This window comes from Gadus macrocephalus, chromosome 1, assembly GCF_031168955.1.
Source record: "Gadus macrocephalus chromosome 1, ASM3116895v1".
Classification (NCBI taxonomy): domain Eukaryota; kingdom Metazoa; phylum Chordata; class Actinopteri; order Gadiformes; family Gadidae; genus Gadus; species Gadus macrocephalus.
Genome location: NC_082382.1, coordinates 11,479,016 through 11,507,008, shown reverse-complemented (window position 1 = coordinate 11,507,008; position 27,993 = coordinate 11,479,016). Strand labels below are relative to the sequence as shown.

General features: G+C 46.3%; 1 protein-coding gene across 2 annotated transcripts; it reads left to right on the top strand.

Moving 5' to 3' along the window:
* Positions 1-661: 661 nt before the first annotated feature.
* Positions 662-27,253, top strand: col2a1a (collagen, type II, alpha 1a). 2 transcript variants are annotated; one of them, XM_060071849.1, is made up of 54 exons: positions 662-989; positions 3,466-3,705; positions 4,692-4,708; positions 4,851-4,883; positions 5,464-5,496; positions 5,625-5,678; positions 6,111-6,203; positions 6,312-6,389; positions 6,672-6,716; positions 6,917-6,970; positions 7,327-7,380; positions 7,725-7,778; positions 7,987-8,040; positions 8,415-8,468; positions 8,689-8,733; positions 8,961-9,014; positions 10,224-10,268; positions 10,683-10,736; positions 11,418-11,516; positions 12,097-12,141; positions 12,251-12,349; positions 12,501-12,554; positions 12,667-12,774; positions 12,881-12,934; positions 13,734-13,832; positions 14,337-14,390; positions 14,958-15,056; positions 15,455-15,508; positions 15,622-15,675; positions 16,046-16,099; positions 16,513-16,566; positions 16,999-17,043; positions 17,249-17,347; positions 17,520-17,627; positions 17,942-17,995; positions 18,137-18,190; positions 18,302-18,355; positions 19,084-19,137; positions 19,244-19,351; positions 19,473-19,526; positions 20,236-20,289; positions 20,430-20,591; positions 20,987-21,094; positions 21,372-21,479; positions 21,789-21,842; positions 22,243-22,350; positions 22,476-22,529; positions 22,704-22,811; positions 22,913-22,966; positions 23,537-23,644; positions 23,964-24,252; positions 24,597-24,784; positions 24,894-25,136; positions 25,653-27,253. In XM_060071849.1, exons 1-54 carry the CDS (start codon positions 896-898, stop codon positions 25,797-25,799), a joined length of 4,497 nt encoding a protein of 1,498 aa, XP_059927832.1. In that variant the 5' UTR covers positions 662-895; the 3' UTR covers positions 25,800-27,253. The 2 variants fall into 2 exon arrangements, with proteins under 2 accessions (XP_059927832.1, XP_059927916.1); XM_060071933.1 differs by lacking the exon at positions 3,466-3,705.
* The last annotated feature ends 740 nt before the right edge of the window (positions 27,254-27,993 follow it).

The window sequence follows — 27,993 nt, the reverse complement described above, 5'->3', positions numbered from 1 at the left end:
TTGATAAATTATTTATCGTTTTGCTAGTGGCTGGATAGTAATTGTTTGCAAGTGGTGGCTAACCTGAGATGTAATTATATGATTAAATGTTTGATTCAGTAAGTAGGTCTAAGTTAGTAAGTTAATAGGGTTTAGCTTATTAAGGAGGCCCTATTTATAAATAAATAAATGGAGATGTAGATTAAATTAAAGCACTGATCAATTAGATAATTTCATTCATATAATATGTGCTTTTATATTAATCATCTTCCCTTTCAAGCAATAGCTAAGATGTATGCATGATCTCCGACATTGGTCCACATATAACCAACATATTTAGTCAAAATGACTACCTCCCTGTCTCCTGTTGGAATTAGATGAGGCTCATTTGTGTGTCACTTTCAAATGTATTACAACTTGCTGTGTATTAGGAATTTTGCTTATCAAAAACACTGCCAACTCTCCCAAAGGTTTAGGTGGCTAATGTAGAAACGAGTTTTAAACGAATGACAATAATGCTTTTCTTTATATTAAACCACATAAACAGATCAATTTTTTAAGCTGGGCGTGGGTCACGATGGCGAAGTCCGTCAGACGGTAGGAGGGGAGGGAGATAAGCTTCGGGTTTCAGCTCTGCTGGGGGTCTAGGGGACGGACCGGTATTTAGCAATATACGAAGATTCGTAGGGGCCAAGCTGGACATAAAACCGCGGTGCTCGGCCTGACGCGGTGGGTGCTAATTGCAGACAGGGGCCCCACGTTGGATTCCACTTTGATTTCGGAAGGTTGGCTGCATGGTTCCATAGACTCTCTGGGAACATCTCACTCACACACAGACACCCCTGAGCCATCGAGAGACGCGTCTGCGCCCTTTCTTTATTTCTCACCCAAGGTCCTGCATGTCTAATATTTAGACATGTTCAGCTTTGTGGATTCAAGGACTGTTCTGCTACTTGTAGCGTCCCAAGTTGTGTTGCTTTCCGTTGTCAGATGTCAACAAGAAGACGCCCGTAAGTAACAATCTTTGTTTTTTGAGTTTCTACTGTAAAAATAATGGCAATGTTATAGGGGATATTTATTCAATTAAGCCTGAAAAGAATGCAATTAAGTTCAATGTCACTCATGTCAAACGAGGGTCGGCATGAATGTGCTTTCACTCGACAATTAAGCTGATAGGCCAAGCCTATATAACTCAGGAGAATAACTAGGAAAAGATAACTAAATTACCAATTTGCCATATGACAGCTCTCAAATCCGTGAGGATGACCTATTCTTTATGCAAAAAGTAGAAATTTAAAAATTATAGTTTATTGTTGCCTCTTTTATTTTTCTTCAACTTTATTCTTTTTTGGGAGTCAGAGGTTCCATTATGGATCATAGGTGAGGCTGTCAAGGTACATGTGTATGGGATGGAGGACCAGGTGAACAAGTATCCGTTTGCTCCTTCCTGGGTCCTAAGGCCCGCCTGTTACTTAATCGTTACCTCCTCTTGACAGCCCATATAATCACCCCTATAATGTTTAGTAGATTATAATAAAAGGAACAAGGGCTGCATGGTGATTATGTTGTGATAAGTTACCAATTACAAAAATCTATTCAAAATATAATTCATGAGTTGAAGTGAATTAAATTCTTTATTGTCCAACGAGGTTGACAAAAAAATGTCTTTCAAGAATTTGGTAAACCAAAAGGCTCAGATATGTCTTCACCTTTGACTTGTGGGCTCACAGGGTTTCAGTAAGGTAATGGCATTTCAAAGGGCAACATTATACAGAAAATACTAATACAGTAATGTCTCTAAGTGCATATGCAATGCATAATGCATAATACATAATCATTCCAATGTGAATTTCCAGCAATATATTTGACTCCACTGCAAGCTGGCTGCAAACCATATTTCAGCACATATTCAACTCTATGACAGCTTTCACATATGCATAATAAACAAGGAGCAGCATTTAATAGGCACATCCTGTATACTAACAAACCACCCATTCTTGATTCCTCAATGTGTTTAAACTGGCACTTGACACAGCTATGAGATCCAGATGGAGAATTCTTAGAAGCAGCCCCTGTTTACTTAAGGCAGCAGCTTGTCAATCGGGCACAGTCTGCCCTTGTGAGAGAAGTGTATTCATATAGTCCCTCTCTATCTCTCTCTCACACACTCTCTCTCTCACTCCCTCTCTCTCATTCACCGGAGGGCCTAGCAGGCCTGCGTGTTGAATGGACTCACTCTGTCATGTGAAATGCCATGACTGGTCTGAGTTCACTGCTAAATGTGGCTTTTGTTGATGTACCAGTTTACGATGCAATTGCATGGTATATAACCATCTCATTAGAACCTTTCAAATGGAAATTGAGCTGCAGAGTAACGTGTGTAGGACCTGCCTATACAGGAGTGAATGGTTGCTGTAAACTTAAATGCATTCTCAATAAATCAGTGCATCTTTTATTAATTGGGTTTTATTCTGCCAGGTAACAGACTGCTCTTGTGAATTGGTTTATTTGAAAAGGTGTCTCAGTAAATTGTACTCTTCACAAGATCAAATATATGAAGGTATTCTTTAAATATACAAGGGTTAAACATTTATCAAGGGAAACAGGTAAAGCACATCCGAGCTAAATATGTTGTGTACGGACTTGAAATATTAATAGTAATCTGGGTTGCATCTTGTGCTACTTTGTGTGTGTGTGTGTGTGTGTGTGTGTGTGTGTGTGTGTGTGTGTGTGTGTGTGTGTGTGTGTGTGTGTGTGTGTGTGTGTGTGTGTGTGTGTGTGTGTGTGTGTGTGTGTGTGTGAGAGAGAGAAAAGAAGCATTCCTTGATGGAAGATAGACTTGTGTCTTTCTTCCTTGTTATTTCATATCACTCTCCCTCCACACTCCTCTACCTCTGACCTAACTAAATAACCATGCCACCTACCTTTCCTCTGGGGGTGGGAAGGTCCACACACACACACACACACACACACACACACACACACACACACACACACACACACACACACACACACACACACACACACACACACACACACACACACACACACACACACACACACACACACACACACACACACACACACACACACACACACACACACACTTCCCCACTTCCTGCCCCCCCTTTCCATATCTCCCACCAAATCCCCTCCTCAATCCTACCCTCATCAACACATGTGACTTATATTGTGCGAACAAACACGAGTCACATGTAGAAGAAAAAAAAAATAAAAAAAATAATAAAAATAAATAAATAAATAAATACAACCAAAAATCCACATCCTCTTCATAAATGCCTTTTCTTTAAGCCTTCCTCATATATCCCCCTCTCATGCGCTAATGCCTCTCCTACCACCATAACAACAAACAACCATGACTCCCACTGCTCCTAACACTGTGCCCTGCTGTCCACCTGCTGCACACACACCCTCCCTCCTCCACCTCCCACCACCCACACGGTGACGGCCCCCCCACCAAAACAGAGGAGGTTGGCGGCTGCGTCCAAGATGGCCGCCGTTACAATGATAAGGACGTGTGGAGGTCTGAGCGGTGTCGCGTCTGTGTGTGCGACACCGGCTCCGTCCTGTGCGACGAGATCATCTGCGAGGAGATGAGAGAGTGCGCCAACCCGTCCATCCCTCCCGGGGAGTGCTGCCCCATCTGCCCTGCCGACGCCTCCTCCTCCTCCTCCTCCTCCTCCTCCTCCTCTGCTTCCCCCATTGGTTGTGCATTTATTTATTCACCGCCACCATAAATAAATGACCCCTTTTTTTCCCACTGAAACGCTTCTGTCGGAGCGAGCAGGACTTTGAGTAAGGAACAAGCACCCCTGGGTGGTCCGGGGTATTTTACATGGATGTAGGAGTCGTGACTGGAATCATGGCCTGTTTACTTTGAAGGATTAGTCATCTGGTGCGACCATATTATGATACACATCGATGTAAAGTAATGACTGGATCACGGTGCGATGTTCCTTATTCTAAAGTGACCCATTTTTTACTTGGTTTTCATGAAGAATGAAAATCAAGATACAAAAGATGAAATCATTAGGACTATTGTTTTCTTTTGACGCTCATTTGATATGGAGTCAGATGGGCATCGAAGTGCTTAGCATGAATACATAGTGTTTAACATCAGTAGCCTATATTACGCCATTGAAGCCGTCCCTATTAAAGGGCATGTGGCCTCACACAGAGGTCAACTGGAGTCAGTCCGCAGTGTCACATCATCACATACCAACAGCTTCAGATTCCTCGAATCTTGCAGTACCCAGTAATGGAGGGTTCAAATTTGACGTACAGCATAGCATAGCATATCTTCCAGTAAATGGTCGAACAAATAAATAGAATAAATGATAATACGTTTTCTCCAATCTTCTCAGAGTTTCTGCCTGTTTGCTTGCTTGCTTATTAAAAATCGACTCATAGTTGTTACAGCGATTTTATCCCAACGCCAATTTGTCATTAACCTAATTAACCTGTTTTCGCTTGCTTTGCTTTCCAACCCATTAAAAGGGAGGATTTTAAAATTCAATCACATCTATAAGGGTTCTCTACCGTTTTTGTATCATCAGCAATTGCGTCTGAGAAAACTGCGGAAAGGAACAGAATCCAACTAGCCCACGAGTTTTAATTTGGGTCACCAATGTCTTAATGTTTAATGTCCTTTTCTCTGCTCCCCCTCATCAATCATCCATCTGAAACCTCAGAGTCGTTTGGTGCGCAGGTGAGAAAATGGCCTGTGGCTACCTACTTACAAACTGTGCAGATATATATTGACCTAAAATCATGCTAAGCGAAATCTATACTATGTTTCTTAGGTTAATGTTTTTGATCAATAAATCGTGTTTCTTTGTTCTTTCTAAAAGGGGCAGAAAGGTGAACCAGGAGAGATTGCAGATGTAAGTATGGTTTCCAGGATTTCACTGTGTTTGACATTTAAACATAGTTTTGTTGATCATCATTTTTCTAAATGCCTGTAGTTTACTGTCAACATTCTCAAACTCTTAAAGAGCTTTTAATGTTCAAGTAGGGTCAGTGTTATCATGTATCTCACCCTTTCAGCAAACACCCCTTAATAATGAGTATTAAGGGATGTTTCTAGTAGGTTCTGTAACTGATGTTGGTGTTTCAGTGTGCCAAAAGGAAGGAACCCTACATTCCTTGTACATAATGAACCCAAACCAATCCTCTTACGTTCTCATAACATTTGCTCCTGTCTCACACTGCAAAAAGAACAAAGAATGTCAAGTTGAAGCTAAGAAGGGCTGATGTTAAGCTAAGAAGACTGTCAAATTAAAAGTTTTAATTAAACACGATTTGTTTTGGGGGGCGGGACACTGTACCGGAATGTTCTTGGGTCCGGGCTGAGCCGGGTCTGGATGGTGGTGCACCGAGCCACGCCTCAATGTGTTACAACACAGGATGTCTGATCACATGAAGCCGGGCCAATCCCTCACAGTCTTTTCTTCCCTTCTGTAGGTCGTAGGACCAAGAGGACCTCATGGCCCCATGGTAAACTATTCACACACTATGAGAGCTAGTAAACGTGTATACAATGTACATGAACACATGTCACATTCACAGTTCATGCTTCACCTTAGCTGACATGCTAATCTATGTCTGGGCCCTCCCCCCTCCAGGGACCCCCCGGAGAGCAAGGAACACGAGGACCAGGCGGAGCTAAAGGCGATAAGGTAAAGACACGTAATGTCAGATAAAACAGAACTGATGCGGCTCAATAAGGAAGATGGCCTTATACTGCTGATCATGTTCTGCACAGTGACTCCCCATCAGTAATTAAGGGATGTAATACTGTAAAAAAAACAAACAGATACAAATTGAATGTCAAAAGGGCCAAAAATATACAACACCATACAGTAACAGTTCTGGCCTGAGCCTTGTAAGACCATCTTCTTCATTGATTAGAATTAGAATTCACTATAAAGCATTGAGGTCTAATGCAGGTGCTCGGCAATTAATGCAATTCCAGACGACTTGGGCCAAGTTGATATGGTCACATATCGCTCAGAGCCTGTGTGTATTTCTGCTGCAATGCTCCTCCATTATTAATAAGGAACCCCTCATTCACTGTGAAATACCCCCCACCTCCCACTTCCTCCCTGCAGGGAAACATTGGACCCAGAGGCAGAGACGGAGAGCCCGGTACTCCCGGGAACCCCGGACCAGCCGGACCACCCGGGCCCTCTGGGCTGGGAGGAGTGAGTGTGGAGATCAACATTGTCCTCGCTCCTCATCTGCTTATTTAGCTCTCCAGAAAATAAATCTGTCTTATAACTAATGCGTGTTTGTATTGTTATTTCCTCCAGAACTTTGCCGCTCAAATGGCTGGTGGATTTGATGAGAAGGCCGGCAGTGCTGCGATGGGAGTGATGCAGGGCCCTATGGTGTGTATTGTGTGTGTGTGTGTGTGTGTGTGTGTGTGTGTGTGTGTGTGTGTGTGTGTGTGTGTGTGTGTGTGTGTGTGTGTGTGTGTGACAGCAGACACACCCAACAGATACATAGCCATGCATCCATCACAGAACAGAGTGCTACATTGAAGCACCATTTAAGACAATTGTTTCATCGAATCACAAGAAAGAAGACTAGAAACTCGAATGATAACTCAAGATAACAAAATAACTATGTGTTAATTTTCTCTTGCTCTGTTTTCTTCTCCTCTTTCTTAGGGCCCGATGGGTCCCCGTGGCCCCCCTGGCCCCTCCGGATCTCCTGTGAGTATGATGGAATGCTTAACTATATCTCAACCCTGCTTAACCAACCCCTGAACACACACTTTGTACTTCATACCCAAAAAGTATAGTGGGTAGATTGGTAAAGGTGTATGTCAGTAGGCCGTGATGCTGCTCCGTCGTCCACCTTGAATACGGGGGCTTTGGTCGCTTTAGGTGTTAATGAGTGTGAATTTCTTCAGGGCCCACAAGGTTTCCAAGGTAACCCCGGAGAGACTGGAGAGCCTGGATCAGCTGTAAGTATTTCCAGCTCCCATAAACACGTCAACATAATGTGGGTTCGCTCCTTACAGTAACTGGTGAAAAAGGAAATGTGACTGTCTCACTGCACTGAAATGAATGCTGATGCATGAGTCATCGGCCTATCTCTAAGAAAAGCATGAACCAACCTATGACCTTTTTACCAATGGATGTTATTTGGTAGGATTTTGTAACTGAAATATAATATCTCTCTGTAAATACATAGTTCAGTTACCAAATCCTTCTAAGTTAAGCAGAACATACATTTGCTTTACTGGTAACCTTTTGTATTGCGTTTAAACAGTGAGACTGTACAACAATTCACACCAACGGCTCTCTTTGCTTGAAACAGGGACCTACCGGCCCTGGTGGCCCCCCCGGACCCTCAGGAAAATCAGGAAGTGATGTGAGTATCAGCAGGAACACTTCCCATATGATGGGGATATAACCAGACTTTGGCATAATAAACATATGCTTGTGGGAACATAAGCATAATTGAAACTCAACCCAGACAACATAATCAGGCTAGGGTCAAAAGTCAAATCCACATATAGTGGACCGCATTATAAGAAGGTTTTAATCATTCCAGTGCATAGAAAATGTTGACCTTGCTAAAACCCAAGTTGCTAGCTGCAGCAATGTGTACCACATGACCCTACCGCCACTAGGGGGCAGTAGTGTCCCTGTCTTTTCCCCATGGTTGGAAGACATCTGTAAGTAAATATAACTAATGAATTGTATCTATTTCAGGGTGAAGCTGGTAAACCTGGCAAGGGTGGTGAGCGTGGACCTGCTGGACCTCAGGTAGATACATCTATAGCATAACAACCACACTTTAGGAAACTTTAACATAATCCAATGTTTCTCCATCATTATATCCGCAGACTATGTTAAATTAAGAACTAGCTTGGTTAGAACTGGTCATTATTGGAAATAAAAATAAAAATACAAGAAGGCATAAAAATATTTTGTTGTGTGTTAATTCCCCCCCCCCCCCCTGACATTGTATTAGGGAGCCCGTGGATTCCCTGGAACTCCTGGACTTCCTGGGATTAAAGGACACAGAGTAAGTGACCCCCTTCTCTCCCTCTCTCTCTGTGATACCATCAAATGCCAACATCTATACACTGATGGTGGCTGATAGTGGATTAATATGTCGTGTTTTTATCTCTCTGTCTCTGTCTCACTCTCTCTCTCTCTCTCTCTCTCTCTCTCTCTCTCTCTCTCTCTCTCTCTCTCTCTCTCTCTCTCTCTCTCTCTCTCTCTCTCTCTCTCTCTCTCTCTCTCTCTCTCTCTCTCTCTCTCTCTCTCTCTCTCTCTCTCTCTCTCTCTCTCTCTCTCTCTCTCTCTCTCTCTCTCTATCTCTCTCTCTCTCTCTCTCTCTCTCTCTCTCTCTCTCTCTCTCTCTCTCTCTCTCTCTCTGTCTCTCTCTCTCTTTAGGGTCACTCTGGATTGGATGGAGCCAAGGGAGAGAGCGGTGCTGCCGGAGCTAAGGTATGATTATTAAATGCTGTTATTATTCTACTCTGCAAAGGTCAAACACTGCCTTTGACATGGGGTCGGCTCTAATAGCGCCGAACACCAGGACCATAAATCATCTGTCAGAGACAAGGAGAGAGTTGGCTGGGACTCTCAAGGCAGATCATATTCATACCCACTATTTGGCACCTATGAAGAGGACTGTTTCTAACTGTTTTGATGTGTCCTATTAAAGGGTGAGGGTGGATCCTCTGGAGAGAACGGCACCCCTGGACCCATGGTGAGTTGTTCTGTCTCCTTACACAATGCTGTTTCTTTTTTCCAGTTGCACCAAACAGCAGTGGCCTCTTCAATGCAATGCTTTTCACTCCATGAGTCACCCTACATGCATGGAGTTTGTTCGTACAAAAATATTGATGAAAAATAATCGTTTTTGTGATTTCCTAGTGCGCTCCCATGTGAGAGTCTGTCCCTAACGTGTCCTCCTCCCTCTGTCTCTGATCACAGGGACCCCGTGGTCTGCCCGGCGAGAGAGGGCGTTCCGGAGCAGCCGGATCTGCTGTGAGTTACACAGGGACGATTCATAGAGCAGGACCATCTAGGAGGAGAGAGCTATGAGATGCCTCTTCAATGCAACAGCTGTGGCCGGAACTACAGCGTCAGCTCTCCTCCACCCTGTGTTCAGGAGGGCGGGGTCTCAGCTCTCCTCCACCCTGTGTTCAGGAGGGCTGGGACTCAGCTCTCCTCCACCCTGTGTTCAGGAGGGCTGGGTCTCAGCTCTCCTCCACCCTGTGTTCAGGAGGGCGGGGTCTCAGCTCTCCTCCACCCTGTGTTCAGGAGGGCTGGGTCTCAGCTCTCCTCCACCCTGTGTTCAGGAGGGCGGGGTCTCAGCTCTCCTCCACCCTGTGTTCAGGAGGGCGGGGTCTCAGCTCTCCTCCACCCTGTGTTCAGGAGGGCTGGGTCTCAGCTCTCCTCCACCCTGTGTTCAGGAGGGCGGGGTCTCAGCTCTCCTCCAGCCTGTGTTCAGGAGGGCGGGGTCTCAGCTCTCCTCCACCCTGTGTTCAGGAGGGCTGGGTCTCAGCTCTCCTCCACCCTGTGTTCAGGAGGGCGGGGTCTCAGCTCTCCTCCACCCTGTGTTCAGGAGGGCGGGGTCTCAGCTCTCCTCCACCCTGTGTTCAGGAGGGCGGGGTCTCAGCTCTCCTCCAGCCTGTGTTCAGGAGGGCGGGGTCTCAGCTCTCCTCCACCCTGTGTTCAGGAGGGCGGGGTCTCAGCTCTCCTCCAGCCTGTGTTCAGGAGGGCGGGGTCTCAGCTCTCCTCCAGCCTGTGTTCAGGAGGGCTGGGTCTCAGCTCTCCTCCACCCTGTGTTCAGGAGGGCTGGGTCTCAGCTCTCCTCCACCCTGTGTTCAGGAGGGCGGGGTCTCAGCTCTCCTCCACCCTGTGTTCAGGAGGGCGGGGTCTCAGCTCTCCTCCAGCCTGTGTTCAGGAGGGCTGGGTCTCAGCTCTCCTCCACCCTGTGTTCAGGGGGGCTGGGTCTCAGCTCTCCTCCACCCTGTGTTCAGGAGGGCGGGGTCTCAGCTCTCCTCCACCCTGTGTTCAGGAGGGCGGGGTCTCAGCTCTCCTCCACCCTGTGTTCAGGAGGGCTGGGTCTCAGCTCTCCTCCAGCCTGTGTTCAGGAGGGCGGGGTCTCAGCTCTCCTCCAGCCTGTGTTCTCATTGAGCGACTGCTGGGATGTCTTGTGACTTGATGTACCTGTGTTGTTCCTCTCCCCAGGGTGCCCGTGGTAATGATGGTCTGCCTGGTCCCGCTGGTCCCCCTGTACGTATCACCGCCTCTCAAACCAAGTTTTACACTATGAGATAAATATCTAGACATTCTTATGATTTCCAAAATACTATTCTAATTGGTGTACCTCAGCGTCATCACATTAAGGAATTTCAGTCTAAAGCTTGATTTATTTTCTCAGTGACGTTTCAAACCTCATCTTTTGTAATTTTAAGGGTCTACCTCCTCATAGTAATTTCAGTTAGTCTTTAAACCTGGGTATCACGACAAGTCTATAAACTCATTTCATAACGATACAATCCCATGCCAAGACGATAAACGAAAACATTGAATTATTGCCCTAAACTCACTTACATTCATGAGGTCCACTATGAAACTCAAACATATTGTCCCCCACCTTGGCGTTTGAAGCGTGTAAAGTGACCTGTGTGGATGTTGTCCTCCTAGGGTGCTGTTGGACCTGCTGGTGCTCCCGGTTTCCCAGGATCCCCTGGATCCAAGGTTTGTTTATTTGTTTTAAAATGCTTTTTGTCTTAACCATGACTACTTCAGTTGGATTTAGAAACATCATTTTTGAGGTGCCGCTGTGTTCTCTTGAAGCTTTGGTAGCATAGTATGATAAAGAGGAGCTCTTTGATAAGGTTCTTGAAGGGTACATACATAGGTTTGTATTTGTTGTCCATTATTAATTACACAGGTAGATAGTTATTCTCCATGAATACCATGATATCTCATTTAACCTAAAACCTGCAGCATCATTGATTATGAATCAGATTATAAATTATAGATAATTCGTATTTTCTTTCAAATGACATGACCTGTATAATAGATATATAATTGAATATATAAATCTATAAAAATCACAACGTCTGGCATTTTTTACTACTTCTTCATCATTAATAGCATTTCTTCATGAATTGGATCTACATGTGATACTGAAAACTGATAGATAACTGAAGACCAAGAACATCAGAAAATTTAAAATAGCATAATACGCCATGACGCTTCAGAACTGTCTTTTGCTTGAATGAACGTCCAGCTCCATTAGTAGCAGACGGGGGATGACGGTACACCCACCACCTGCAGGCCTCTATCGTGCTCGGCTACCTCCTGTCAGTCAGGGGCCTTGGGTGCGAAAGAGCCGCCTGCTCAAAGCCGACCTGTGCTTGTGTTCCCCCACAGGGAGAGGCTGGCCCCACAGGAGCCCGTGGAGCTGAGGGCGCTCAGGGGCCCCGCGGTGAGGCTGGCACCCCTGGATCCCCCGGACCCGCTGGAGCCTCTGTACGTCCACCTGCCTCAGCCACGAAATACTAAATGATACAGAAATAGGACCGCTGACCAAGGCCGCGAACAGGGGAGGGTTAAGGGTAGCAGCGTACAAACGATATGGGAGAAGCACACACAGTTCCTTTTCTTTGACTGAACCGATCACACACACAACAGAGAGAGTGGGCAAAATGTATCCATTGTGTGGTCCACACAAAAGCTATTGAATATTCACTTTAGCAGCTACCGAAAATCCCGGGCTCTTCTGCATTTATTCCCTTCTGACACATCTTTCTGCCTGTTCAAATTCTGATAGCATGTAGCACATAAGCCAACGCAACAATTCAGAAACTCCCTTTGTGTAATATCACAGCAGGGGGCGCTATTGGGGATTATTATTAAGCAAGAGGATAGCACTTAGCACCCGATCACGAACAGCCCTCCTAGCACCACCCAGGCTTTGATTCCATGCCACAAGGTCTCTTCTATTCAATGAATACATATTATGTATGCTGTTTCTCACACAAATGTCTGCACGGTGCGACCTCTCTGCCAGGCTGCTGACATGAGTTGCCTCTGTTGTTCTTCTCTATAGGGCAACCCTGGTACTGATGGTATTCCCGGGAGCAAAGGATCTGCTGTAAGTTGAAGCCTCAAACTACCCCCGGGGTCTTGGTTTTTTATTTACTTTCTCCTAGTTCTGACTCAATCTCCTCCACTAAACTGTGTCTGTCCGTCCGCCCTCACAGGGTGGTGCTGGTATTGCCGGAGCACCGGGTTTCCCCGGACCCCGTGGCCCCCCCGGACCTCAGGGAGCGACAGGACCCCTCGGGCCCAAGGGCCAGTCTGTGAGTGCCCCTTAGATCACCTCCCTGGCACACAGACGACCACCAGAGTTTGTGTTCATGTTTTGGTGGTGGAGGCGTGATTTGTACATGGCTGATCTGAGGTGACGGGTGACGGCTGATTCTCATGGTTTATACTCTCTGCTATTTTCAGGGAGACCCCGGTATCCCGGGATTCAAGGGAGAGGCTGGACCCAAAGGAGAGCTCGTAAGTGGCCCCATGAGACAGAGATTTACTGAATACAAAATGAATGTTGTCTTTTCCCTTTTCTGAAGGGACACTGTAGTCTAATGAGGTGTGTATGCTCTCAATATCCTAGGGCCCCGTGGGACCCCAAGGTGGCCCAGGACCTTCAGGAGAAGAGGGCAAGCGAGGAGCAAGAGGAGAGCCTGGCTCTGCTGGACCACTCGGACCCCCCGGAGAGAGAGTGAGTGTTTCAGAAAATCAGCAATATCCGTTCAGTGAAGTAAAGCTGTCTGCTGACGGTGTTGTTGTCATCGTTGTGTTCACGTTGTCGCTGTGATTGTTTTCAGGGAGCACCTGGTAACCGTGGTTTCCCAGGTCAAGATGGTCTTGCTGGCGCTAAGGTACGTGCTGCTCAAAATAATTTGCATCAAGTCACAAAAAATACTTAACAACCAAGCTTGTATTAAACCATCACCAAGACAATGGCATGTGACGTAAGAGAAAATCAACCACAGAACAAGACACATACAGTACACACACCTAGACACATACAGTACACACAACTAGACACATACAGTACACACAACTAGACACATACAGTACACACACCTAGACACATACAGTACACACAACTAGACACATACAGTACACACACCTAGACACATACAGTACACACACCTAGACACATACAGTACACACACCTAGACACATACAGTACACACACCTAGACACATACAGTACACACACCTAGACACATACAGTACACACAACTAGACACATACAGTGCACACAACTAGACACATACAGTACACACAACTAGACACATACAGTACACACAACTAGACACATACAGTACACACAACTAGACACATACAGTACACACAACTAGACACATACAGTACACACAACTAGACACATACAGTGCACACAACTAGACACATACAGTACACACAACTAGACACATACAGTACACACACCTAGACACATACAGTACACACACCTAGACACATACAGTACACACAACTAGACACATACAGTACACAACTCCACATCATCACACTCACTCTACCAGGTCCCATTCCTCGCCGCATCGATTCTATCCATCATTATTATTGCACACATACTCACAATGTGATCCCACGCACCGTTCCCTGAAGCCAAACACAGGCCTGCAGAGTGACAGTGTCTGTGTGTCTGCAGGGGGCTCCAGGGGACCGCGGTGTGTCTGGTGCTGCAGGGCCCAAGGGAGGCACCGGGGATCCCGGTCGCACTGGAGAGTCTGGTCTTCCCGGCGCCAGGGTGAGTACTCTGTGGTAGTAGTAGTATGAGTAGTGACAGTACTTCAGTCCTCCAGGGTGAGTACTCTGTGGTAGTAGTAGTATGAGTAGGGACAGTACTTCAGTCCTCCAGGGTGAGTACTCTGTGGTGGAAGTAGTAGTATGAGTAGGGACAGTACTTCAGTCCTCCAGGGTGAGTACTCTGTGGTAGTAGTAGTATGAGTAGTGACAGTACTTCAGTCCTCCAGGGTGAGTACTCTGTGGTAGTAGTAGTATGAGTAGGGACAGTACTTCAGTCCTCCAGGGTGAGTACTCTGTGGTAGTAGTATGAGTAGTGATAGTTCTCCAGTCCTCCAGTGTGAGCTGAATGAGTAGATAACACTACCCTCTGTAATTACCCTCTGTAGCTTCTGACCATCCCTCTGGGAGTCGGTGTGGTTAGTGGTGCATGTTATGATGGCGGTTGCAGGTACATGCTTGTGGCTTGGTGTGTGAGTGATTCATGTTGTGTTTTCTTGTGCTGCAGGGTCTTACTGGCCGTCCTGGTGATGCTGGTCCCCAAGGCAAAGTTGGCGCTTCTGTAAGTTCATTACCATCATAGACATTGACATTCTTCAGTCTTCATACACACATTGTACATATTATACAAAATAAAGGTTTCATCTTCAATCTGTCCTTTGATTAACTCGCCGAGAGTACAGATGGGAAGAAATGTATACAGAAGGAGAACTAATGCTTATACTTATTTGGCAAATTACTCATTTAAATTGAATCGATAACAACACAGATAACATGTAAAGATCATAATCGTCATGTGAATAAAATCCATTTAAAATAAATCGTTCTCTGGTAATCGTACCAGTCATTACGACTATCATTGACGGCTTCAACAAACACACTCATTTCCATACAATAAGTTATAATGAGCATAACAGAGAGCTCTTTTTTTATTTTCTTTAATGATTGTCCTTGTCCTAGTAATGTTTTGTGTGTAATGTAATGTAGTAATGTAATGTGATTTCTTCCTTTGTGCAGCGCTGCTCGCGGCCCTGTGTTTGAACGCTGCAGTATGAATACACTAACCGCTCCCAGCTCATGTCCTCCCAGCTGACGTGTGACCCCCCCCCCCTCCCTGTGTCTCTGACAGGGTTCCTCTGGTGAGGACGGTCGCCCCGGCCCACCCGGACCCATGGGGGCCCGAGGACAGCCTGGAGTCATGGGGTTCCCAGGACCCAAGGGAGCCAACGTAAGCCTGGGAGAGAATAGAACAATAAAACACACTCAATTCAAAAACCAATAAACCTTTATTGCATCGACACGTCACCGCCCCTCACACAGTCACGCCTCTGATATAATACAATCAACACAAGATAGAATAAATATAACAAATGATCAATAAAATATTAATCCCAATGGGTGATGCATAACACAAAGCGTGATGCATTCAATTACTGTTTAATTCAATAAGACAACACAACATAACATTGGGAGACTACATATAACCCATTACAGACGTGACCCCACCATGTCACCATATAAAGTGCAGTGCATTATGGGAATCATCCGGCCGGCAGACAGCAATATAATGGTCCTGTTGGACACTGTAGCCCATGATCTCAGGTTAACATTGTGCGACTCCCACAGGGTGAGCCTGGAAAGGCCGGAGAGAAGGGGCTTGTTGGTCGCCAAGGACTGAGGGTAGGTCCCGGTTTACCCATACTGTTTTCTTCTGCCATAACAGTTTTAAATACACGACGATTAATGAATGACGAATCACTCTTTAAGACCGTTCCTCTGCTCTTCCTGAACAGGGTCTGTCTGGAAAAGATGGAGAGACTGGAGCATCCGGACCCCCCGGCCCTGCTGTAAGATGTTCAGATTAAACAAAGCATCTGTGGGAATGAATGAGGCCATGTTCTCATCTTTTGTATTAAGGACCATTCATTCTTGTAAACTGAAAAGTTTGTCACTCAATATCTGTGATTTTAAAAGGCTTGCTAATGCCATAAATAAGTTAAATAATTAACTAATAAATAATGGAAAGAGTTGATTGCTCAGTGCAGTGCTAATCCATAATCAAGAGAGAATTTCTGTATTCATACAAGATAAATTTGAGATGGAGCCAGCAATCATTAAATGTAAATTGTTAATAACTGATAAAATGTTGATCCTATAATGCACAACACACTGCGTTGGTATCCCTCAGAGTGTAACTCCCTGTGTCCACCACCCTAGGGACCTGCTGGAGAGAGAGGAGAGCAAGGCCAGCCCGGACCCTCCGGTTTCCAGGTGAGAGGACATTACGATGACAGCTCTTACCTGGGCATGGTGCCCAAAAGAGCCCCAATAGCTTACTGAAGATCTGTTGCATGCACGCATTCCCATCCCAGTGATAAGAACTCGTAAGACCATTCAATGCAGAGCAACATAGAAACTCTCCTATCAGGCTTGAACAGTCTAGACCAAAACTGCTAAGCTAAAACGGATAGGCTACACAAACTGCAAAACCTGTTCAAACTATTCAAACTGCTAAGCTAAAACTGATAGACCACACAAACTGAAAAAACCTATTCAAACTATTCAAACTGCTAAGCTAAATTAAAATAATTGCTCCTGAAGATGTAATGTGTTGTGTCACTAATACCGGCCTTGTGTGTGTATAGTGGGCACTGCTGACCCTTTGTGTTGTTGTGATTTGGCAGGGTCTTCCCGGACCTTCAGGCTCCCCAGGAGAGTCAGGCAAACCTGGCGAGCAGGTGAGTGTCTCTAGCAGCAGGGAGGGCCAGATGTGTCGTGCAGACACATGGGTCCACACGGCTGTATGCTATGTCCTGATGCGGAGAAAAACAACATGAGACATACAGCATTGGTTATAAGTATTGGGACTAAAGAAGGTGACCAATTATTTTCAATAACTTGCTTTGCTTGCAAGGGGTGTTACTGCACATACATGATTGATATGTAAGAACAGTATGGATGGCTTTACTGTAAAGTCTACTAGGCCATTTTCATTTACAAAACGATTCAAAGAGTTACTAATAATGAACCTTCTTCACTTCTTCACTCAATCACATTACCCTACAGCTTTCTATACATATTTATTTGATCCGTACTATATTTGAACTGTTTTGATCAATTGTGTGTACTCTGTTGTTGATTGTTGTACATTGTCTCTGTTCCTTTCGTAGGGTGTTAATGGAGAGGCCGGAGTTCCTGGGGCTGTTGGACCCAGAGTGAGTTTCCCCTTTTTTTTTATGCTTGATCCATCTATTTTACTGTAACCAGCTTTGCATCGATTTGCATAATTTGTTCAAGCCACATAGCACTTGAGAATGACCGCAGAGCTCATTCCCATCCCATGTAATGATGTTTAATTATACAATGTAGCTGAAGATAGTGTATCCATTGCTGAGGGCTCTGTCTCGTTCCCTCCAACAGGGCGAGCGTGGTTTCCCTGGAGAGAGGGGTGGTGCTGGACCCCAGGGTCTTCAGGGACCCCGCGGACTTCCTGGTACCCCCGGAACTGATGGACCCAAGGTCAGGGGTCAATCCACACGCATGTTCCCCAGTTATATCAGTGTTCTTGCTTTGTTTATTCATAGGTTCCAGAATTTGTCCCAGACACATTGGAGTGAACTTTTTCTCTCCAAGCATCCTGGGATGGAACCGTCCATACTAACGCAGTGCTTCTCCGACCCCTCTCCGACAGGGAGCTATCGGGCCAGCTGGGGCTCTCGGAGGCCAGGGACCCCCCGGCCTGCAGGGAATGCCCGGAGAGAGAGGAGCTGGTGGCATCCCCGGTGCTAAGGGAGACCGAGTAAGAGTCACATCATTCTCATGATTATAGACAAGAGTTACCACAGTAGCAAAGAACTCAGCAGAACTCTAGCGGCAATCTATGTCCGAAAGGACAAATATAGACACATCATTCCCTGTCTCAGGTTAGTGAAGTCAATCTGATCTCATCTTGATGGATAAATGTTCAACTCTAGTTTGAGGTCATTGCAGTGAATTGTTTCTCCCCTTTGGTGGGAGGGACCTGATATGAACAAGGAGCCATCAGGCCTGAGTCAATATATTTCCGCCTGAAATGGCGGCATTGTTAACCTGATGTCTCTCTCTGCTCTACAGGGTGACAATGGAGAGAAGGGACTTGAGGGATCTCCTGGCAAGGATGGTTCAAGGGTGAGTTATATATACTTTCGTCTGCACCATTTTAATATCTGTTTCAGTTCAGTTCCGTCCAGCAAGACGGACATCGGCTGAACATTATGCTCTACCTCATTGTTCTCCTCTCACCCTCCATGTTCTGTGTTCTCCCTCCAGGGTTTGAGCGGTCCAATTGGTCCTCCTGGCCCAGCTGGTCCCAACGGCGCCAAGGTGAGGATAACGTTGAAATCTGAGGGTTAAACCCTTGGGTTGGGGCAACGTGGGGGGTTTCCTCTTCTATGCGGATTTGTGAGTTTGACTCTGAGTTCCTTTGCTTCCTAGGGTGAAACCGGACCCTCTGGACCATCCGGTGCTGCTGGTGCACGTGGCGCTCCTGTAAGTACATCACCATCTTGGTCTTGGTCTGTCTTTAGCCTGTCCTTCTCCATCTTGGTCTGCCTCTAGTCGCTCTGGACTTTGGTTTCTGATTGATGAGTGCTACAGTGTAGGATCCCTTGTAAGTCCTCCTCATGAGGTTCCTCATCATGGACATCCGATTATTTTCCACATTCTGAAATCTGGTGAAATGTTGGCAAATTTAACTTAAGATAACACATAATTACTCAGGGTCAATGTATTGTCCAAGGTTTAGATGAGGTTTGGACCCAGATCTAATCTCCCTACCTCGTAACTCGAATACATTTGTATGCATGTATGGACAGAACAGAAACCAGACAGAAAAAAGGATTGAAGAAGAGAAGTAATGCATCGTTTGAGTAGGGTATAGGTCCACAGGGTTGCTAAGGCTAATCGTCTACATGGTTAGAGCACTAGCAGGTTGAGCCACCTGGCAAGCCAGACAAGACATTTAACAATTCTTCAGTAATAAACAATTGAGTCAATTGTGGATCTCACGGCATTCTAGATGTTGAATCTTACTACAAAGAAGCAAGAAGCCCGTCATTTAGACTTAAAACCTCAGCCATCATATCTCAAGAGAAACATCCGGCATAGCTAATCATAAAAATTGGGTCATGGCAGTATTAAGTCTACACTTCTCTCTAAAGTTTGAAAGGGTTTGAGACGGAACAGAATTAACCCCATTGCTCTGATCTCTCCTGCAGGGTGACCGCGGAGAGGTTGGCCCTCCAGGGCCTGCTGGTTTCGCCGGACCCCCTGTAAGTCAAAGCCCCTCTGCCCGGCCTCGTATAATCAACCGGTAACTGGCAAAGTAGCACAGGACACTAACCTTGTGCCGTTCTCGCTCTCTCCCTTCGTATCCAGGGCTCAGATGGTCAGCCTGGTATCAAGGGAGAGATGGGTGAGAGTGGACAGAAGGGAGAGGCCGGTTCCCCTGGCCCCCAGGGGCCCTCTGGAGCCCCCGGACCTAACGTGAGTATTAACACCAGAGACTGCAGAGGGACTCCTGCTGGGGAAGGACTTCCGCTCAAGAGTCTGCTCGATGCAGTTTGAGATGTGGCTAATGTGTTGTGTGTGTTGTTCTCTCCTGCAGGGCCCTACCGGTGTGTCTGGACCTAAAGGAGCACGTGGTGCTCAGGGAGCGCCCGTAAGTTACCCTCCGATCAGATTCACGACCACGTAGGGTAATACTCAGGATTGAATGAGGAAGAAGACCTCCAAAGAGCTGGAGATGACGGTGCACGCTCAACAGTGACAATTTGTATTGAGGCATAAGAAAACATTAAGGCTGTGTCAATATCGTCAGTGAAGTCAATCTTTAAATAACTCAAATGACAATCTATTTGTACTTCCAAGATAAACAATGAAATGGGCACACACTCATTCCAGTATTTGTGTAGACATCCTGTCCTCAAACAGCCTACAGTAACGTATGTGTATGCTTTCTTTATCTAGAATATACAGAATATAAAAAAAGCCCTCCCTCTACCGCTCACACACATGGAGAATAACATTGGCCTTGGGTGTACAAACATCATATTTTTAATTGGTTTTAGTTTAAGAAAACCCATTCAGTGCGAGGGCTTAGTTGTGTGCCTACATTAACATCTATATTCGTCCTTTTTGGTATCTCAACCATTTCTGACTCTGGAATAGATATTTCTGGTATAGATTTACATTTGAGGGAAGAATATAAATCACTACTCTGACTGGGATCTTCATGTACACGACTCAATTCGAGTTTATTTCTACATCCTATCATACAGCTGCAATACATAGTTATTGGTCAGTGAATATTAAGAACTGGATCCATTTATTTGCATCCATCCTGATCCATCTTCCCTGTCCTTCTCCAGGGTGCTACTGGTTTCCCCGGCTCCTCAGGACGAGTTGGATCTCCTGGCCCCAACGTGAGTGTCCTTCTCTGACACAAAATCATCGGTGGAACTCCTTTCTTCAATGAAATCAACCTAATAGGCTCACTCTTCCTGCCCTGGCTCGTGCCTCTCTCTCCCTCTCTCTCTGTCTCTCTCTCTCTCCTCTAATGCAGGGTAACCCTGGAGCTGCCGGCCCTGCTGGTCCTTCCGGTAAAGACGGTCCCAAGGGTGTTCGTGGGGACGGTGGCCCCACGGGACGGCAGGGAGACACTGGGCTCAGAGGAGCCGCTGGCACCCCAGGAGAGAAGGGAGAGCCTGGCGAGGACGGAGCTGCTGTAAGTGTGGTTCTGCTTCTGATTGGGGACCCATCAGTGTGTTTTGGACGTAGATAGCGTGAGATCACAAGTCAGATTTCATAAGCTCACTTCAATGTGTGTTACCTGCAGCCACACTATGCTTACAAACAGCTGCTGTATCCTCCCTTTCCAACCATTTGAATAAGTGTATAAGGGCTACTCTATCTAGATCACAGAGCAATGACTTTGCAGAACACAAAATCATTTGTGGTTTAATAAATGCATGAATTGTATAAAGGGACATTTCATAATGGACAGGGATTTCGGGTGATGAAGCAGAGGTCCATGGACTGATTGCATGTTGCTGCAGTGTTTATTGGACTATCTCACACTACACCAGTGCTCAACATCCTACCATCCTCCATGTTTCCTAGGGTCCCGATGGGCCTCTCGGACCCCAGGGTCTGGGTGGAAGCCGTGGTATCGTTGGTCTGCCGGGTCAGCGTGGAGAGAGAGGCTTCCCTGGACTCCCTGGGCCTTCTGTAAGTTTCTTCAACGTCTGAGTAGAGCTGCGGGTCTTCAAGGCTTATCTTGGGATCGCTTGAGATACATTTATTTATACATTTATTTATTCGGGGTAACCGTTTACATGCCTGATTATTAATAAAGCATCAATGGACCTGGATCTTCTCTATAACATCCATTAATATGCATTCATAAAATGACCCTCGAGGAGCCAAACAGACTCTATTCTACCAGCCGCTGTGTGTTGATGCACTCCGATGTGTCGCTAATGTGTTGATGCTGTTTGTGTTTCAGGGAGAGCCTGGTAAGCAGGGTTCTACTGGGAGCACTGGGGATCGTGGACCCCCTGGACCTGTGGGACCCCCTGGGCTGACTGGGCCCTCTGGAGAGCCTGGCAGAGAGGTCCGTACTTGACCCTCCATTTAACACACAATAATCAGACAGATTCTCACAGTAAAGAAGCACTGCTAGGATAACAGGATGACTTCACGGATGGAGTAGAAAGCAACATGAATCGGTTATGTCCATTACCAGAACAGAGCAGGGCCCAAGGCATCAAGTTTGAAGATGTACTTCTACTACTTTTGATACAGGGAGAATTACAAAATCCTTTATGTGAAATTAAATAATTCATGAATAAAAACCACAAAACAAATGGCATGCCATGCGATGTACAAGGTTGTAATTTTTCCAATGAAACGTGTGTTTCAGGGTAACGCTGGAACCGACGGACCCCCTGGCAGAGACGGATCTGTGGGAGTCAAGGTGAGCGCCACCTTAACCAATAGGAGCACACCGCTAACCCCTGTTCAGGAATCCTCTTCTCCCGTAGACGGACAATACTAATAAAATAACAAAAACATTTTATCATAAATGTTTGCTTTTTATACTACTGTGTATGTCAATGATTCCCCCTATTAACTTACTAACCTTTCCTGGGAGAACTGATCCCTCACTTTGAGTTCCTCCTCAAGATTTTTCCATTTTAATTAATGGAGTTTACTTCCTTAATTAGGGCTTTGCTAGGGCTGCTAGGCTTAGGGGAGTGTCATACTTTGAGACTGTAACTGTGATAGAAAGGAATCAAATGATGGTGTATTACTGTACTAACCCGTCCCTGCCTGCGTGGGCTACCTCCTGACCTGTGTCTTGTTGACCCCTGTAGGGAGAGCGTGGTAACACCGGCCCCGTCGGGGCCCCTGGAGCTCATGGCTCTACCGGTTCCCCCGGCCCCGTCGGACCGCTGGGCAAGCAGGGCGACCGCGGAGAGTCTGTGAGTACCTGGGAGCACGGGGGACGTTGTTATGATCAGAGGGAGGGTTGGTGCCTCTTCAGAGTGTTCAACCTGTTGATGGCCATCATCATGCCGCTGATCCCGGACGTCTTGTCGTTTTTCAGGGTGCTCAAGGACCCGCCGGCCCGTCCGGACCCGCCGGAGCACGGGGGATGGCTGTGAGTCTAAGCTCAGAACTCAGTTCAAAAGAGACGATATTTGGATTGATGAGATGGTTCATACGTCTCCAGAAATCACACATATTGTCATGAAAACACAGTGTCTTCCAAAATGCTATTTCTGGATCTACTGTCAACCTCAATGCATGTCCTTAAAACAAATGTGACCTGCAGGGTCCCCTAGGACCACGTGGAGACAAGGGAGAGGCGGGAGAGACCGGCGAGAGGGGACAGAAGGGTCACCGTGGTTTCACTGGTCTGCAGGGTCTTCCTGGACCTCCTGTAAGTGACCACCAGGACGCCGATCCTTCCTATTGCCTCCATCACTACATCTTACCATAAGCCCTTAAAACATGAACTAAGTACCAAATGACTGCCAACAGGGCTCTGCTGGAGATGCTGGAGCTTCCGGACCCGCTGGACCTAGCGGTGCTAAGGTGAGTTAGCTCTCCTGAAGGCTCATGTTGTTCTCAAGACGAGGCCGAGTGACGGCTTCTATCCCTGTATTACGTCCGGCCAATGATAATATATTATTAGCGTTGACAGCTTATCGGCCAGCGCAACGTTTCCGTGTGGTGTTAATGAACGGCCCCGTTAGGTCGGCCTCGGTGGAATAAAGTAGCACGCTAGGAGGAGAGGCAATGTTCTTTTATTACAAGAGGCTGTGATAAGATAAACCGCGGCGGGCTTTAGTAATTACTTTCTGCTTGCGATAAAGGGAGATTGACAAGGGGGAAAAGACTGTTCTCTGCGCTTTCGATTAGAGTAGCCTTTCAGTCCAATCAGCCATGCACAGCAAGTTTCACCTTTGCCCTTAATAACGTTAACAAAAACTTTATTTTGATGATAATGGCCGATTGCGGATGCATTTACAGAAACCCCTTGTGTGACCCTGGAAAGGACCAATGCTATCTATCTTGTTTAATTTCCTCAACCGTTTCAGGGAGCCAGATAGTATATAGATGCATGTTGTTTTGAAGCTCACCCCCAACCCTCTCTCTCTGCAGGGACCCCATGGACCTGTTGGACCTGCTGGCAAAGACGGATCCAACGGTGTCCCTGGCCCCATCGGACCCTCTGGACCACGAGGACGCTCCGGAGAGACCGGCCCTGCTGTGAGTTTACTGAAAAAAAAAAAACCTTTATGTGAATGAATGAATGAATGACTTTTTTATTATTGTGTCATGCATTAGCATGCCCAGTTGTCCATCTGGATATCCCAGTTATCCACCTGGATCCCAGTTATCCATCTGGATATCCCAGTTATCCATCTGGATCCCATGAATCATTAATATTAGTTAATGCATGTGTGTGGGTGTTTAATAATGGTGTTCATGCTAACTACGGTATTCATTTACAAAGACATGTAGGTTAGGGGTTAACCTTTTACCCGCCCCCTTTAACACACTTACTTATCCCCCCCCCCCCCTCCAGGGTCCCCCTGGTAACTCCGGCCCCCCTGGGCCCCCAGGCCCTCCCGGCCCCGGCATCGACATGTCCGCCTTCGCCGGCCTCTCCCAGTCGGAGAAGTCCCCCGACCCCATGCGCTACATGAGGGCCGACGAGGCCTCCAGCTCCCTGAGGACCCACGACGTGGAGGTGGACGCCACGCTCAAGTCCATCAACAGCCAGATCGAGAACATGCTGAGCCCCGACGGCAACCAGAAGAACCCCGCCCGCTCCTGCAGGGACCTCAAGCTGTGCCACCCCACCTGGAAGAGCGGTGAGAGCCGGGGAGAGGAGGCCCTCTGATGACATCCATAGGATGTACTTTGTGATACCAGACAGGAAATTGGGGGTCTATATGCTCGGGCTTGCATGTCAGAATGCATAATGGGATTCTTAGTTGGCGATACTCAAAATACAGCAAATAATTTCCCAATTAATGACAAAACAATGACCGTAGAACCCTTACTACTAACATAATATTTAACAATCCAATTCCAATACTCCAAAATGGAGGCATTCATTGCGATGTGATACACACATACCAGATTCCACGGTCATGGGCCAAAGCAGGAATACCTAAGTCATGTGAAAACCTTTCTCCTACTCCACCTCCTCCAGGTGACTACTGGGTCGACCCCAACCTTGGCAGCACCGCTGATGCCATGAAGGTGTTCTGCAACATGGAGACGGGCGAGACCTGCGTCTACCCCAGCATCGCCAAGGTGCCAAGGAAGAACTGGTGGACGAGCAAGAGCAAGGACCGCAAGCACGTCTGGTTCGGAGAGACCATGAACGGAGGATTCCACGTGAGTTTCCTCAAACGATAACATTTCCACTCGGAATGAATTAGGTACTCAAGTGAGTCAGTGAAGACGGACCACCTTAACACCCTGATGTCTGCTGTCCCCCCTGCAGTTCAACTACGCCCAGGAAGGCCCTGCCGCCATCGCCGCCAACATCCAGCTGACCTTCCTGAGGCTGCTGTCCACCGAGGCGACCCAGAACGTCACGTACCACTGCAAGAACAGCGTGGCCTACATGGACCAGGCCACGGGCAACCTGAAGAAGGCCCTGCTGCTCCAGGGATCCAACGAGGTGGAGATCCGCGCCGAGGGCAACAGTCGCTTCACGTACAGCGTGCTGGAGGACGGCTGCAAGGTGAGCCGCCGCGTTGAAGATCAAAGCGAGCCCTAGACGCTTGTGGGTGCTGTGACCTCCTCAGAGACTGTCTGTTGTAAGAAGAAAAGGCTTTGACTGTCATAATGGCTTGAATGGCTTGAAAAGACCATCATTCGTGACCGATATTGACTATTTTGTAGTTTTACATGCTTTTGTCAAAAGTGTCTACAATAAAATACAATTGGATGCGTTTCCTTAAGAAGCAGGCAGGGGTTTAAGATAGTAGTCATGGCTGCTTACAGATAGACTGCATACGTTGGGGTCTAAATACAGAAGCCTTTTTTCAGGGGTTTCTAACACCCACAACGCTAGACTATCCTGCCCTGAAAATAGTGATGATAACACCAGACAATGTCCTCACAATCACACTAGTATTGATGGAGCCATCTATTGCTCATTCTCAGTTCAGTCTTTAGCTTAGTGGTGACCCGACCTCTGCTTGTGGTGACGTTACGCTTGTGGTGACACGTCTCCCTGCTGTTCTTCTACCAACAGACGCACACAGGCCAGTGGGGCAAGACGGTGTTTGAGTACAAGACACAGAAGACCTCCCGTCTGCCCATCGTGGACATGGCGCCCATGGACATCGGAGGAGCCAACCAGGAGTTCGGGGTGGACGTAGGAGCCGTCTGCTTCTTGTAGAGAGAGGGACAACAAGAACCCCCTCCCGCAGAAAAACCAAAAAGAAAATGAAATAACTCGACCATGAAACATCACACACAAACACAACACACACACACTTCCACAATAAAGAAGACAGGAAATTAGAAAGAAAATTGATGCTTTTATTTCTCTCTCTCTCAAACAAAACTAAAAGCAGAGTGCTCTCCCCTGTTGTTACGTCTCACCGGGAGTTAGCACTGATGGGCAACCGCAATATCTGTCCACCACACTAGCCTTCCCCGTCAGGCACGCTCCCCGAAATCCAGTCATGTTCCCCCCCCGGGCCCCCCGGCCCCGCACCACCGACCACGGGAACCAGAGCCACAGAGGACGACCAGAGGACCGGAACAAAGCATGTGATGGAGGACAGAAACATGACTCGATGTCACGTATGTACTGTCTCCATGGGCAGCGTTGAGGTGGGACTGTGCAGGGTCATTCTCTTTCATGACGCAAGACAAGACAAGCCCCTCCCACTACAGAACAGCAACGACCCCTGACCCAGTCCTGCTTCGCCTACCTGTCTCCAGCCTCCCTGACCCCCAAAAACACAACCAAATGTAGACCAAAGCAATATTTTCAGCAATAATACAAAAACACATCCAGAAAGCAGATCACTCCAGACTCCATCTTGAACGGGAGTGAACAGCTGTTACTGTGTATTATAAATCCTTGGTTTTCTTGTTGTAAAAGTCTGTGTTTATAGGCAACCAGATGGTTTTTATATATATATATATATTTCCACATTACGTGTGTACATGTGTCTAGACGCACACCAACACTTTGGAAAGTGAGGTTTCATTTGGGGACTTGACTGGCCCTGAAAAGAAGGCGTTTTCACCCAGGCTTCAAGCATCCAAACAACAAATTTGAGGAAAATCTGCTTTACTTTTACTGTAGCCATCCTGCTTGTTTAAAGCTACCTCACGCAAAAAAAAGAAGAAAAAACAGAAACAAAGTGAAAATGTCTTCCTTAAATCCGCGCGGACCCAAAATATCGAGTGGATGTGGGCCGGGCGGCCATCTTTGCTTTGGAGCTCTCTTTCAGAAGGTGCTACGAGTTCTAGAAGTCAAGTCTTCAACATTGTTTTTCAATGCCCCTCCCCCCTCCTAACCCCCCTTTGACCCCGCCCATCGATTCCCACTAACCTCACACTACACATACACACCCCACCCTGGGAGACAGGTACGGGAGAAGGGGATTGTGGGTAGGGTTCCCTGGAGTCCATATCTCCCAGTTGAAAGATGGGACTCCAAGTGGGAAGAAAACTTTGCAACACCAGAGTGGGTTGTCTCTGTGTGTGTGAGGCTGTGTATATTTTTTATTATTAATTTTATTATGACCATGATCATTTTTTTTGTTTTTTGTTTTTTTTGTTTTGTTACACCTTTAATTGATGTAAATTGAAAAATAAATGGAAAATCCAAAATAACTTTGCCTTTTGTTTTTCATTGAGATTTTGATAGAACCAGAAAGGTTGATTCAAAACCATTCATGCCTGATTTAACTGAAATCATTGAGGTCAAGTCATACACAATGTGGAGGGTAAAGTGTGTGTGTGTGTTCCTGTAGTTTCATGACAGACTTAAGTGAATCAATTAAAAATATAACCGCAAGCGGTGATTAACAGGGTCCGCGCAAAATTAAAAGTCAAGAACACACTAATGGAAGATATATATATAACATATAATTGTCATATTTAAGGAAAGATTTTCCACTTATAAACCTGAATTGCAGCCTCATTCACATTGTCAAAATGTCTATTGATAAGCACACAACATCCAGAAAACTTCAAGCACACATTTCTCAAGTGAATGAAGGGCTTTCTTCAAAGCATATACCTGAAAAATCTCTGAAATTCTGGGGAAATTAAACATTTGTTGTCAAGAACACTAACGGAAGAAATATAAATATGACAGTTAATTATGAAGGAAAAATGGTTGACAAAGAAGTTCCCCTTAATGCCATACTGTGTCTTGGCAGTCCGATTCTTGGAAACTAATGAGCTGGAATGTGGATTGCCTGATGAATTTCAGGTGCTGTTCAATGTTGTGTTTCCTAAATGAGTGGCAATGACAGAGTTCATTGTCAAGTTCAGCTTGTTCATAATGCTCTAATCATGGGTTTTATAGATGCATCTGATTCTAGAGATTAATATTATGAAAGAATTTT